Below are 14,924 nucleotides of genomic sequence, written 5' to 3' on the forward strand. Positions count from 1 at the left end.
GCTGCCTATCAGTGCAGCCTCATCAATGCACATCAGTGAAGGAGAAAAATTAACCTGTTTGCAAAATTTTACAAAAGAAACCAAGAAAATTTTTTATTTTTTTTTTAAACTTTTGCTCTTTTTTTTTTTTGTTTATAGCGCAAAAAATAAAACACCAAGTGGCGAATACATACCACCAAAAGAAAGCTCTATTTGTGTGAAAAAAAAAATGATACAAATTTCATATGGGTACAGTGTTGCATGACCGTGCAATTGTCATTCAAAGCGCAACAGTGCTGAAAGCTGAAAATTGGCCTGGGCAGGAAGGGGGTATAAGTGCCCGGCAGGAAGTGGTTAATTGACATCCTTCACCCAGCCAAGCTCTGACACCAATTGACTCGAAAGATTAGGAAGTGTGGACTCTTGCAGCAGGGAGGCAGTGAAGGAGCTTGGATGGGTGAGTTTTGCTTGTTGGTGGGGGGGGCTGAGTATGCCTTGCTGGTGGGAACGGATTATCAGGAGGCACTGTAACCTTGCCCTCCAGGAACAGGTGATGGTATCTCCTTAACCCCCTAAAATCTTAACCTAAAACCCCCATTACCCTAGAAACTAAGCCATTGCACTAATTAAGCTGTATTGTTCAGCATACGTCTTCATCCTGCACCTGGACCCTGTCTGTGTATAAGGTATGCAGCACTGAGACTGTGGTTCCAGAACAATTTTGCATGTCCGAACTGGTTTGTCCCTCAATAACTGATCATATTCCCTCTTCCAGGAAGGCCTCCGCGTGCTGGAGGGCCTTGCAGCCTCAGGTTTGCGTTCAATTCGCTTTGCCAAAGAAGTTCCCGGCCTTCAAAGTATCATTGCCAACGACTTCTCATCAAGTGCTGTAGAGCTGATCAAACGGAATATAAAGTACAATCATGTAGAGAACCTGGTGACGGCCAGCTACAGTGATGCCAGGTAGGTGGCAATAAATAGTACTGTGTAGCTGATATCAATCTTATGGGCTGCACTGACATTAATAAGCACGCAGCCTAGGAACTGGAGACATCAGTGCTTTGTGCTGTGGGGATAACACGGCTTCCTAAGAATTTAATAGGCTGAGATAACAAAATGGCTTTCTTCACTGTATCCAACTTTGTCACACCCAATGAATATTTTCCTGATGAACTGCATTAATCATGTACTTCTCAGGGACTTTATTAAAGCATATATAAAGTTTTTTTTTTTTTCTTTAATGAACCTCCTCTTCTCCGGTCCCCCCACTAGTGCTCTGGGCACCTCCTTTTCTCGGTGCTCTTCCTATGGGGGTGCACCTGCGAGATCTCTCCAGAGTTGGGCTGTGTGCCTCTGTTGACAGACACAGTGTTAGCCTTGCTCTCTGCTCAGAGAATTTGATTGACAGCAGCGGGAGCCAATGGCTCCCACTGCTGCCTTTGTGAGCAGAGAGAGAGGAGAGAGCTGTTGGAGATGAACACGGCGCTGGATTGAGATCGAGCCCAGGTAAGTATACGGGGGGGGGGGGTGTGAGGGGTCGATACAAGTATTGGGACATATTTTACCTTACTGCAGAGAATGCACTCTTCAACCTCTTGGCGCTGGCCGGGCGCAAATGTGCGGCCCCCCCAGCGTCTTGGTCTTGATGCCGAGCGGCCGCACATTTGCGTGCAATTAAGAAAAACATATGTGCTGAGAGCGCGTGTCCTGCGCGCTCCCAGATTACATGTCCGGTACTCACGGAAAGGTCCCGATCTCTTTGGATCAGGACCTTTCCTGATCATGTGACTGCCGTGATGGCGAATCGTGCTGGTCACATGACCCTAAAACCCTACTCCACCTCCCGGCTTCTGAAACCCTTTAAAGGGCCTGGAGGCGCTGGCACCAAGGGGTTAAAGTGATACTAAAGCATGTTTTGTTTTTTTTTTAATAACAAACGTGATACTTACCTGCTCTGTGCAGTAGTTTTGCACACAGCTGCCCCGATCCTCTTCTTTTTGCCGGTGCTCTGGTTCCTCCCCCTCGAGCAGTACCCCCAGAGAAAGCTGCTTGCTGGAAGACCTGGGTGCAGCACGTTAACACAATTCACCAGAAAGGCAAAAGTGTGAATGGCCCTTTAGTGTGCAAGACATTTTTCTGTTGCCCGTTCATGGATGCCGATTTATACTGGAGAGATGAGATGGTATAGATGAGCAATAGGGGCAGCAACGCAACGGTTGTAATTCATTGACTGCCTAGCTTTACTGACAAAGGTGAAATATTTTTGGGCATACAGAAGTATTAAATGTATAATTATTGGGAATTGTAATTAGGAAGCCAATACTCTCTGCTCCCAAATCTGCAGGATGTTGATGTACAATAGGATGGGGATACAAGATCGCTTTGACGTCATAGATCTAGATCCCTATGGAAGCCCGGCCATGTTTCTGGATGCAGCAGTGCAGAGTGTCTGTGATGGAGGTAGGTGGCTGTTCTGCAGTTTCCCTGAGGAGGAGCATAACTAAAAGACTTACAATTGTCAGAGATCACTGCTTCCCCATAGAGAGCCTCTGTAGCATGTAGACATTGGGCAGACTTTTCTGTTCAGGTCATGGTTGCTTTCTACAGAAAATGAACCATAAGACATTAAACATCTTTTGATTTGATGCTTCTGGAATGTATTTGACTAATTTAAATTGAAAGTTCAGTTGGGCTTTAACCGCCTCCTGCCTGCCTTATTGGGAAATGACGGATTGGCGGGAGCTCTCTTTTTCTGGGAGGACATCATATAACGTCCTCCCACTCTAGCTGCACATGCCCGGATCACCGATCGTGGTAAAGAGCCGATGTTGTAGGCTCTTTACCATGGGATCAGCCAGTCACAGCTGATGTAAACAGGAAATGCCGGTTATCGGCAGTCCTTTCCTCATGCGCATGAGGAGACCTGATAAGCAGCAATCCTCAGAGGGGACATCTACACTGATAATCGGGTCACTGATCATCAGTGGCCTGATTATTAGTGTGGCCCTATCAATGCCGCTCCTCAGTGCCCATCAATGCTCCTTTGAGTGCCGCCTATCAGTGCAGACTATTAGTACCCATCGGTGCCAATCAGTGCTGCCTATCATTGCCGCCTATCGGTGATTCCTGTCAGTGTCCATCAATGATGCCTGTCAATGCCCATCAGTGCTTCCTCATCAGTGCAGTCTGTTAGTACCCATCGGTGCCAATCAGTGCCCATCATTGCTGCCCATCAGTGATGCCTGTCAATGCCCGTCAGTGCCTTCTCATCAGTGCCGCCTCATCAGCGCACATCAATGAAAGAGAAAAATTACTTATTTACAAAACTTTATAGCAGAAACCAAGATGTTTTTTATTTTTTTTTATCCCCAAAAAAGTTTTCAGCCTTTTTGCACTTGTTTATTAAAAAAAAAACCTAAACAACCCAGTGGTGATTAAATACCACCAAAAGAAAATTCTATATGTCTAAAAATATTTTTTAGAAAAATTGTTTGGGTACAGTGTTGCATGACCGCGCAATAGTCATTCAAAGTGCGACAGAGCTGAAAATTGGCCTTGGCAGGAAGGGGGTGAAAGTGCCCGGTAGGCAAGTGGTTGAATTAAAGTCCTGTAGGAATGAGGCCCAGCTAGTCATAATGTTAATATACAGATTGTGATCATGAACATTTGAGTAAGACATTACAATAATTGTGTACTTAATAAAAAAAACAAAAAACAACCCCTACTGTGTCACTATGGGGTTTATTTACTAAAGCTGGAGAGTGCAAAATCAGACTCCCTTCTGCATAGAAACCAATCAGCTTCCAGGTTTCATTGCCAAAGCTTCATTGAACAAGCTGAGGTTAGAAGCTGATTGGTTTCTATGCAGAAGGGAGTCTGATTTTGGACTCTCCAGCTTTAGTAAATAAACCCCATTGTGACTGTTGAATAGTAACAGAGAAGGGATGTCCCGTACCAGGGTTAATTTTGATATTGATATTGATATAAATTTTTTTAAGAAAGAGCTGGGTCACTCTGTGCTACTACCTTTTGGCCTTATTGACTTGACCATGGTCAGATTGTCTCCTCTACCTTTTCAGTTAAACCAAAAACCTCACCCCCACTTTATCCTGCAGGGCTGTTGTGTGTGACCTGCACTGATATGGCTGTGCTAGCAGGAAATAATGGTGAGACGTGTTACGGGAAATATGGAGCCATGTCCTTGAAGTCCAAGTTCTGTCATGAAATGGTAAGTTATGTTAGTGGGAGGGCAGGTAACCTGCTGAGTGATTTAGTGAATATAGTGGGACTTTACCCTAAGCAGCCTATAGATGACCTGATTTCTTTTTTCCTTCCTCTGCCATGGGTGGAAGGAAAGAAAATTGCTCAATTTCCCCCATCAACACAGTCCGTTCAATCATCAGTCTGCCAACAGAACAGCTTTGTTCCCTGTAGAGACACATTCTGTTTGTTGTTTTTGTTACTTGAAATTACAGAGTTCTATTTAAAAAAAAGTAATGATCCAGTTACTTGTTTATTAAATTATTATTATTTTTGTAAAGCCAGCACAGGTACCCTAATCCATCTTTATATTCGCACCCTATTTTTTCTTGAACGAGCACTACGAGAAAGGGGGGTCAGAAACCTGAACCAGCTGGGTTTCTCTTACTTTTCTCTGCGCTTGCAGGAGGGTAGTGCACAGGGATGATGTCATCAGTGTGCTGCTCCATCATTGCTTAGTCAGCAGGAAGGCATTATTAGGGAATCAGAACTTCAGCCAATTTCTGCTGTAGTCATCCATTTGATGGGTGCCATGATTTGGTGTGGAGGGGTCTCAGTTCCAAGAGTAATGCAGGCCATAGACAGGTCGAAAACCAATCGTTTAAAAAAAAAAAAAAAAAACACGAAAAATCGGTTGTTCAATAGGCTGACGTTACCACCAACGGTAAAAAAAATCGGCCGATTTTCGTCCCGTCTACGGCCGGCATTTAATTACTTCTGTCCCTGCAGAGAGCTCCGCTATTATATTTGACATTAAAAAGTATTGCGGTTGCAACATTGTATCTATTTGTATCCATTTCGGATACAGATTTTTTTTTTATTTGGATACAAACAGATACATTGTTGCAACCGCAATACTTTTTCATGTCAAATATAATCGTGGACTGGAATTCTTCTCCTCCTCCTTCTCCTTTTTTTTTTCGCCACGGCTCATGCGCTGATTTTTTTATCGGTAAGAAGATCGGCCGATTTGCCCATCACTGCCAGGAAAATCGGCCAATTTTTTTCCTACTTCACTGATAAAAAAAATGTGCCAAAACCCCGAAAAACGGCCGACCAATTAACCCATTAACGGTGCGAAAATCGTCAGGCTTTTTTTTCGGCCGAAAAATCGGCCGATTTTCGACCCTTCTATGGCCTGCATTAGGCTTGCCATACAGGTGTAGATTTTTGGCCAAGAATATGCGTTTCAAAAATATTTGTTTGATTTTCTAATCGTTAGTGGGGTCAAATCATTGTTTGTTTTTGACAGCAGTGACAGAAAAATTCGAAGGGAAAGGAAGGAAAATGTTTCTCAATCAAATGAATTTTCGGCCAGTGTATGTGGTTACATTCATTTTAAAATCGAATGTAAAAGCAAAAGACAATTTTTGAACAACATTCGTCCATTCATTCAATGTGCAAAGAATTTTCATACGACCTTTCTTACAAATCTTCTCGGCCGAAAATTTACAAGTGCATGGCCAGCATACGGCTGGCCGTACACGTGAAGACTTTCGGTCGGGAATATTAGTTTCAAGAATATTCGTTTCATTTTTCTAATCGTTAGTGGGGTCACATCGATGTTTGATTTTGACAGCAGTAACAGAAAAATTTGAAGGGAAAGGAAGGCGAACGTTTCTCGATCAAACGACTTTTCGGCCAGTGTATGTGGTTACATTCATTCAAAAATTGTCTTTTGCTTTTAACATTCGATTTTAAAATGAATGTAACCACATACACTGGCCGAAAATTTGTTTGATCGAGAAAAGTTTTCCTTCCTTTCCCTTCAAATTTTTCTGTCACTGCTGTCCAAATCAAACATAAAAATTTGAAGGGAAAGGAAGGAAAACTTTTCTCGATCAAACTAATTTTCGGCCAGTGTATGTGGTTACATTCATTTTAAAATCGAATGTTAAACGCAAAAGACAATTTTTGAATGAATGTAACCACATACACTGGCCGAAAAGTCGTTTGATCGAGAAACGTTCGCCTTCCTTTCCCTTCAAATTTTTCTGTTACTGCTGTCAAAATCAAACATCGATTTGACCCCACTAACGATTAGAAAAACCAAACGAATATTCTTGAAACTAATATTCTCGCTCGAAAGTCTTCACGTGTACGGCCAGCCATATGCAGGCCATACACGTCTAAATTTTCGGCCGAGAATATTTGTAAGAAAAGTCGTATGAAAACTGTAGCTGCTGACTTTTAAAAAACAGTCCCTTACCTGTCCCTCGGTCCTGTGGTGTGTCACCCGCAGCCTGTTTCACTAGCCGTCCTGTATTCCAGGAGGCCGGCATCTTCAGTGTGTGCACCCGGCTGTGATAGCTTGCGGCTTCACAGCCGGGTGCCCACTGCGCATGTGCGAGTAGCGCTGCGCTTTATGAATGGTCCTGTAGTCTTCTGGGACCTGTCGCGTGTCCCAAAAGACTACAGGGAGGAAGGACACCTTCTGTTTCCGATCGCCTAGGCGATCAGACCGGAAAATTTAGTTACCCGCTCCCCGCCCCCCAAAGGTGCCAATCCTTAATGGGGAACGGGGCAGCTGTCCTTAAAGCGGAACTTCCCCTTTTGGGTGGAGCTCCGCTTTAATGTAGGGCATATAGATGAGATATTGGGATTATGACATTTGTCTGGAGTTTTGGAGTGCAGTCTAGACAGTGAAAGTGAGTATCTGATTGCTAGTGACAACTCCATTTCCTGAAATGCATGCAGCCTGAACTCTCTGGTCGCTGTGCTCATCCTTTTCATTGCTGTTTTTTGATAAATAAGCATGGGCTTTCTGTATAAAGTGTCTTGACAGAAGAACCATGTATAATGCCTATGTGGGCCAATCAGATTCTTCCTTTCCTGTGTATGAAACCGGTTAGAAAAACAAAGGGAGCCTCTGATTGGATGTTAGCAGGAACACATCTTTGTATAAGACCTTTTTGTTGAATGAGGCCGGTCTCCTCTTCTTCAGGCTCTGCGCATCCTGTTGCACACCTTGGACCTGCGCTCCAACTGTTACCAACGTTATATAGTCCCCCTGATCAGCATCTCTGCCGATTTCTACATCCGCGTGTTTGTGCGAGTCTTCACAGGTCAGGCCAAGGTAAAGATGTCTGCCAGGTGAGCCGATCGATTTCACTGTATACAGACTGCACTAGGAGGTTTTGTTCTAGTCTATGAAATGTGATTGCATCCTCCCTGTTTTTCTGCATAGCAAACAAGCCCTGGTGTACAACTGCGTGGGGTGTGGAACATTCCATTTGCAGCGTATGGGTAGAGCCATTGCCCATGGAAACAAGTGAGTTCTCTTCTCCTTTCATCTGTGAAGATTTGTATAGTAATCACTTCAAGAATGAGGCTAAGGTTTGTACAAGCTGTAATAATCCGAAGAAGTGTGACAGATCCTCCACTCCCACAATTTTCATTAGAAAATTATACCCCCACTGGGGATGATCTAAAGGATACAAAAGAAATATAATTATACAATAAATTATTTTTATTGCACAAAAAAATTTACAAAACAATTAAAAACCTATTGGTTAAAACGGTATTAATCTCTTCACGCCAGCCGAACGCAAATGTGCGGCCTCCCGGCGTCTGGGCCTAGACGCCGAGTGGCCACACATTTGCGATCTATTAAAAAAAGACATATGTGCTGAGAGCGCACGCCCTGCGTGCTCCCAGCACACATGTCCGGTACTCATGGAAAGGTACCGATCTCCTCTTTCGATTGGGACCTTTCCCAATCATGTGACGGCTCCCAGCACACATGTCCGGTACTCATGGAAAGGTACCGATCTCCTCTTTCGATTGGGACCTTTCCCAATCATGTGACGGCGTGTCACAGCGGTCACATGACCCTAAACCCCGCCTCCCTGCTTGTGAAACCCTTAAAGCAGGGGTCCTCAAACTACGGCCCACGGGCCACATGCGGCCCGCCGAGGACATTTATCCGGCCCGCCGGGCAGAGGCGTATCTGCCGTGAGACAAGAGACTAGGGTTTGGCAGATCGGGAGAGCTCGGCAGGGCTCGGGCGGGAGGCAGGAGGGCAGGGTCAGCGATTCTAGAACAGGAGAAGGTGAGCTTGGCTTATGAACCCGCACCACTCACCTGGCCTCTCTGCAGCCAGCCGGCCATCTATTCTGATCAGTGCATGCAACCGTCACAGCCGGAGGGCGGAGCCTAGAGCTGACCATGAAGAGGGGGAGCAAGAGAGGAGACTCCATATCCGATGCATGTCGGGTATCACGGCCACGGACCCTAGATAAGTGCAATAGATGATCGATCTCCCTCTCTTCTCTCTCCCCTCCTTTCTCTCCCCCCTTCCTCCCTCTCCCCTCCTCCCCTCTCTCCCCTCCTCTCTCTCCCCCTCTCTCTCTCTCTCCCCCTTCCCTCTCTCTCTCTCCCCCTTCCCTCTCTCTCTCTCCCCCTTCCCTCTCTCTCTCTCCCCCTTCCCTCTCTCTCTCTCTCCCCCTTCCCCCCTCTCTCCCCCTTCCCCCTCTCTCTCTCCCCCTTCCCCCCCTCTCTCTCTCCCCCTTCCCCCCCTCTCTCTCTCCCCCTTCCCCCCTCTCTCTCTCCCCCTTCCCCCCTCTCTCTCTCTCCCCCTTCCCCCCTCTCTCTCTCCCCCTTCCCCCCCCCCTCTCTCTCCCCCCCTCCTCTCTCTCTCCCCCCCCCTCCTCTCTCTCTCCCCCTCCTCTCTCTCTCCCCCTCCTCTCTCTCCCCCTCCTCTCTCTCTCTCCCCCTCCTCTCTCTCTCTCCCCCTCCACTCTCTCTCTCCCCCTCCCCTCTCTCTCTCCCCCTCCCCCCTCTCTCTCCCCCTCCCCCCTCTCTCTCCCCCTCCCCTCTCCCCCTCCCCTCTCCCCCTCCCCTCTCTCTCTCCCCCCTCCTTTCTCTCTCTCTCTCCCCCCTCCTTTCTCTCTCTCTCTCCCCCCTCCTTTCTCTCTCTCTCTCCCCCTCCTTTCTCTCTCTCTCTCCCCCCTCCTTTCTCTCTCTCTCTCCCCCCTCCTTTCTCTCTCTCTCTCCCCCCTCCTTTCTCTCTCTCTCTCCCCCCTCCTTTCTCTCTCTCTCTCCCCCCTCCTTTCTCTCTCTCTCTCCCCCCTCCTTTCTCTCTCTCTCTCCCTCCCTCCTCTCTCTCTCCTCCCTCCTCTCTCTCTCCCTCCCTCCTCTCTCTCTCTCTCCCGCTCCTCTCTCTCTCTCTCCCGCTCCTCTCTCTCCCCCCCTCCCCCCTCTCCCCCTCCTCTCTCTCTCTCTCTCCCCCTCCCCCCTCTCTCTCTCTCCCCCTCCTCTCTCTCTCTCTCTCCCCTCCCCTCTCTCTCTCTCTCCCCCTCCTCTCTCTCTCTCTCTCCCCCTCCTCTCTCTCTCTCTCCCCCTCCTCTCTCTCTCTCTCCCCCTCCGCTCTCTCTCTCTCCCCCTCCGCTCTCTCCCCCTCCGCTCTCTCCCCTCCGCTCTCTCTCTCTCTCTCCCTCTCCGCTCTCTCTCTCTCCCCCTCCGCTCTCTCTCTCTCCCCCTCCGCTCTCTCTCTCTCTCTCCCCTCCGCTCTCTCTCTCTCCCCTCCGCTCTCTCTCTCTCCCCCTCCGCCTCTCTCTCCCCCTCTCTCTCTCCCCCCCTCCCTCTCTCTCTCTCCCCCCCTCCTCTCTCTCTCTCCCCCCCCTCCTCTCTCTCTCTCCTCCCCCTCCTCTCTCTCTCTCTCCTCCCCCTCCTCTCTCTCTCTCCCCCCCCCCTCTCTCTCTGGATCCAGGCCTTTATACTTATCACCTCTGTTTTGGGGTTATTTTTTCTGTCTCCCCACTCTTCGAATGATTGTGTCCTTAGTACTATTGATATTAGCGCAGCACCATTTTATTTGCTCTGGTACCAATACAACCACTCTGATCACACTCACTGTGAAGTTCCTTCTGTGACATCACAAACTGTAAGCGAGGAGAATTTTTTCACCTTGTTTTGGTTTGTTTGTTTACAAGCAGTTATCAGTTTGTAAAGCAGCCATGAAAACCGCCTGCAAGTGCAAATGCGCATGTAGGTCCCACATGCGTATGTAAATGGAAATCGCATCACACGTGAGGTATTGCTGCGAGTCAGAGTGAGAGCAATAATTCTAGCACCAGACCTCCTGTGTCACGCTAAACTGGTAACCTGTAAAGGTTTTTTTAAAACGTTGCCCATGAATTTATTTACCGTAGTTTTGTTGCCACTCCTAAAGTGTGTGCAAAATTGGGTATTATGTTGTGTTTGTGTTCAGGGGGCGGACTGACCATTTGGAAACTCAGGCACTGCCCGAGGGCTCACGGTCAGTAGGGGGGCCCATGAGATGCCCCTGGTACCTTTTTCATAGGCTTTTTTGAGTTTGGGCAAGGACACAGGGGCCTCATGATCCCCTATTGCCCGGGGGCCCCATGAGTTGTCAGTCCGCCCCTGTTTGTGTTCACTATCATGCCAGATAAAACATGGCAACGCCCATTATTTTATTCTCTATGGCCTCTGCTTGTTTTGTGGGTTCTAAGTAATTTTCTAGCAAAAAATGCATATTTTTAGGTGTATGAGATGAGTGTCACAATTGTCCTGGTTGTGAAGTGGTTACTATGTACAGTCTAGAGCAGTGGTCTTCAAACTGCGGCCAAGGGACCGGCTGCAGCCCATTGGTAATGCCCTCAAGGTATTATTCCTGCCACTGACACAACAGTGGGACATAATTTCTGCCAATGACACCAACAACAGGGCAGTATTTCTCCCACTGACACCAACAATGGGATAGAATTCCTTCCACTGACACCAACAATGGGATAGAATTCCTTCCACTGACACCAACAATGGGATAGAATTCCTTCCACTGACACCAACAATGGGATAGAATTCCTTCCACTGACACCAACAATGGGATAGAATTCCTTCCACTGACACCAACAATGGGATAGAATTCCTTCCAATGACACCTACAATGGGACATTATTCCTCCCACTGACACCAAAGATGGGGCATTGTTTACTTCCACTGGGCGTAGTTCGGGCTTCTTAAGGTCTGAGACAGGAAAACGGCCCTTTGTTAAGAAAGTTTGGAGACCCCTGGTCTTAAGCATGCTTGTCCTGTTGAAAAACAACAGACTTACTGGCAGGATCACCAAGTGAAAATAAAGGAAAGAAAGTCTGAAATAGAAAATGATGCAGCCATCAAATCTAAGAGCTGGTAAGCTGCACTTAAATGCATGTTTGCTTTTGAGTTTAATACAGCTTTAAATAAAAAGAAAAACAAATTATATATATTTTTATTAGCGATGCATTGAAATTTCGGTGGCCAATACTTTTCGGCCGTAAACACCCCTTTCGGACGTCAGCCAATATGAAAAAAAAAGCACCGATACAGGTACCGAAAAAAAGCCAGCCGCTCGGTAGTTCTCTGCCTTATCTGAGAAACCATCGAACGATCCCAGCGCTGGGCATAGAGATTAGTGAAGGAAAAATGGCCTCCACTCATCTCTATGCCCTTGGAGGACCAGAGCAACGTCACTAACGGTTTTGGCCAATTTTTCTTTTTTAAAGCACTAGATCAATCCTCTCTTCTTCCTTTTTTTTTTTTTTTTTTTTGATCAGGTGCTTTATATTTCAGAGGAGAAATGTGGGGTCTTATTGACCCCCATATCTCTCAATAAAGAGGACCTGTCACTAATTATTTCTATCACAAGGGATGCATGCCTTCCTTTTGATAAGAATAAAAGTGATTACATTTTTTTTTTAAAGGGACACTGCAAAAAATAAATAAATACATAAATTAAAAAAAAAAGTTTAAAGTGCCCCGCCCCCTCGTGCTCGCACATATGTAAATGGTGTTTAAACCACACAAGTGAGGTATTGCCACAAACGTCAGAGCAAGAGCAATAATTTTTGCATTAGACCTCCTCTGTAACTCTACACTGCTAACCTGTAGACATTTTTAAAGCATCACCCATGGAGATTAAGTATCGCAGTTTCACGCCATTCCACGAGCGTGCACAATTTTAAAGCGCGACATGTGGGGTATCTATTTACTCGTGTAAAATCCTCTTTTATATTTTACAAAAAAATTGGGATATATATTATTTTGTTGTGTTTTTTTTGTTTTTTGTTTTTTTAAATCAAAGTGTATTTTTTTTCCCAAAAAATATATATTCATTTTTAAAACTGCGCATTTCGGTTAATTTTCGATTTCGGCACCAGAATTTTTCAACAAACACACATTATTTTTTTAAATGAAAAGAAAATACTATATCAAATATTCAGGCCAAACCATAAAGAAAACATATCAAACCGTATCAGAGAGACATGGCAAAAGATAGTGTGGCGACTGGATACCCTATGGTACTGAAAGAAATGGGCTCAGCGTATCCAGGGTTTAAGGAGCCACCTGGTCTTCACCAGAGCACCTTGTAATGGCTGCTACTGACTCCTAAGTTGTGCTCTTCAGACCCGCCAATGCAGGCTGCTACTGGAGACTGAGTACAGACAGTACATGGAAGAAAGTCTATTGCAGCACTGGAGTGCTGAGCTCACTAGGAGTAATAGTTACAAGACTCTTGTAACACTGGGTATACTGGCCATAGGAAGACGTGTACAGGAGACAAAGAAGTGAAGACTGGATGCTGACCATTGAGCACAAGGAAGCCACAGGTACTCTGGTTACAAACTGAAGAGCATAGAAAATCACACAGGTGCTGGCATCCAAGTTGCTGGCTGGAACACACAGGCAATCACACAATCTGTGTGATTGCCTGTGTGTTCCAGCCAGCAACTTGGATGCCAACACCTGTGTGATTTTCTATGCTCTTCAGTTTGTAACCAGAAGTCGCTGAGAATTGCTGGAGTCAGGAACACTGGGAACATGCTTGGGTCTTGGTGACCTCTTCCTTGAATGCCGGGGAAGACATGCGCTGGCCCATTAGGACAGAGCCAAAAGCCTTGTACAGGGAATTAAAGCCGGTACTGAAACATGGCACAGTTGAGCCTGACACTCTTCGTAGATAGTTGTTACTAGAAGATTTGAAGATGTACCCTCACCTCTCATTTTGGTGTCTGCTGAACCTTTCTGTCCCGATGACAATAGTCCCAGGGCAAAAAAGGTGAATCTCTCACCGCTCCATCCAAAACTGAAAATAAACATTTGGGTTTAGGTACACATTTTACCAATGCATTCTTGCCTTTTTACTGGACTGATGTAACAGTCTGTGAGGTAGCTTCCAGGGGAGTGCTAGTGTAACACCCTGAGCTGTTTTTAATTAATTCTTTTTAGCTAGACGCTGGTCTCTCTTGGTAAACTTTTTCTTTTGTTTTTGGTTGGAGCTTTCTCTTCAATAAAGTCTTCTTCTTCCAACAGCATGAAGTATTCGGCTGGCTGTGGCCCTCCTGTGGGAATGAACTGTGAGTTTTGCCAGCAGCGACATCAGGTACTGCTTTATCCATGTGCTCTGTGTTCATATATTTACATCTGTCTAATGCTCACAATACATGTTAATGGGATCTACAATATTCAAGTGTTCTTGCATGGCAAATTTATAACCCTAACTCCTCCCACAGTTTTTACACGACATAGACAGTAATATACCGAAACGTGTGGATTGTTCCCGATTGGTGTGCTATTACTTTGTGAAACGTTTCGCCGAATGGTTCACAAAATATCTGAGTTTTTGTGGTGAAATTGGTCCCATAGGAATGAATGGCGCAATGTTCAAAACTAGAGTGGGAGCTGAAAAATCAGGACATGATTTCTAAACTGCCATCACTCCCTCATTTTCAAGCCCAACTACACAAATCTTATATCAAACGTTCAGCTATCCCCGCTGCCACTACAAAACGGCTAAGCCATAATCCTGATCGTTTTCACAATATGACCATTTGTTTGCAACTCACGCTGCCCATTGACCTTTTCACAGTTACTCCAGCCACTCCAACCACGCAACAGTTACTCCGGCCACTCCAACAGTTACTCCGGCCACTCCAACAGTTACTCCGGCCACTCCAACAGTTACTCCGGCCACTCCAACAGTTACTCCGGCCACTCCAACAGTTACTCCGGCCACTCCAACAGTTACTCCGGCCACTCCAACAGTTACTCCGGCCACTCCAACAGTTACTCCGGCCACTCCAACCACGCAACAGTTACTCCGGCCACTCCAACCACGCAACAGTTACTCCGGCCACTCCAACCACGCAACAGTTAATCCGGCCACTCCAACCACGCAACAGTTAATCCGGCCACTCCAACCACGCAACAGTTAATCCGGCCACTCCAACCACGCAACAGTTAATCCGGCCACTCCAACCACGCAACAGTTAATCCGGCCACTCCAACCACGCAACAGTTAATCCGGCCACTCCAACCACGCAACAGTTAATCCGGCCACTCCAACCACGCAACAGTTAATCCGGCCACACAACAGTTACTCCAACCACACAACAGTTACTCCAACCACTCCACCCAGTTACTCCAACCACTCCACCCAGTTACTCCAACCACTCCACCCAGTTACTCCAACCACTCCACCCAGTTACTCCAGCCACTCCACCCAGTTACTCCAGCCACTCCACCCAGTTACTCCAGCCACTCCACCCAGTTACTCCAGCCACTCCACCCAGTTACTCCAGCCACTCCACCCAGTTACTCCGCCCACTCCAGTTGTAGACTACTGGTGGAGGAAAGAACACTTAACACAATTTCCCCACAAATTGTAGCTTTTCTAGTTATACAGT

General features: G+C 46.4%; 1 protein-coding gene across 3 annotated transcripts in view; it reads left to right on the top strand.

Annotated features, from left to right (window-relative positions):
* Positions 1-14,924, top strand: part of TRMT1 (tRNA methyltransferase 1) — a 53,414-nt gene that overhangs the window by 21,749 nt on the left and 16,741 nt on the right. For all 3 annotated transcript variants that reach the window (XM_089688701.1, XM_089688703.1, XM_089688702.1), the window contains exons 5-10: positions 755-942; positions 2,324-2,439; positions 4,095-4,207; positions 7,184-7,332; positions 7,427-7,510; positions 13,552-13,621. In XM_089688701.1, the coding sequence (XP_089544827.1) occupies positions 755-942; positions 2,324-2,439; positions 4,095-4,207; positions 7,184-7,332; positions 7,427-7,510; positions 13,552-13,621 (720 nt within the window). The remainder of the gene's footprint in view (positions 1-754; positions 943-2,323; positions 2,440-4,094; positions 4,208-7,183; positions 7,333-7,426; positions 7,511-13,551; positions 13,622-14,924) is intronic.

Source organism: Staurois parvus, unplaced genomic scaffold (genome assembly GCF_062004578.1).
Source record: "Staurois parvus isolate SC_StPar_1 unplaced genomic scaffold, SC_StPar_1.0 ptg000450l, whole genome shotgun sequence".
Taxonomy (NCBI): Eukaryota; Metazoa; Chordata; class Amphibia; order Anura; family Ranidae; genus Staurois; species Staurois parvus.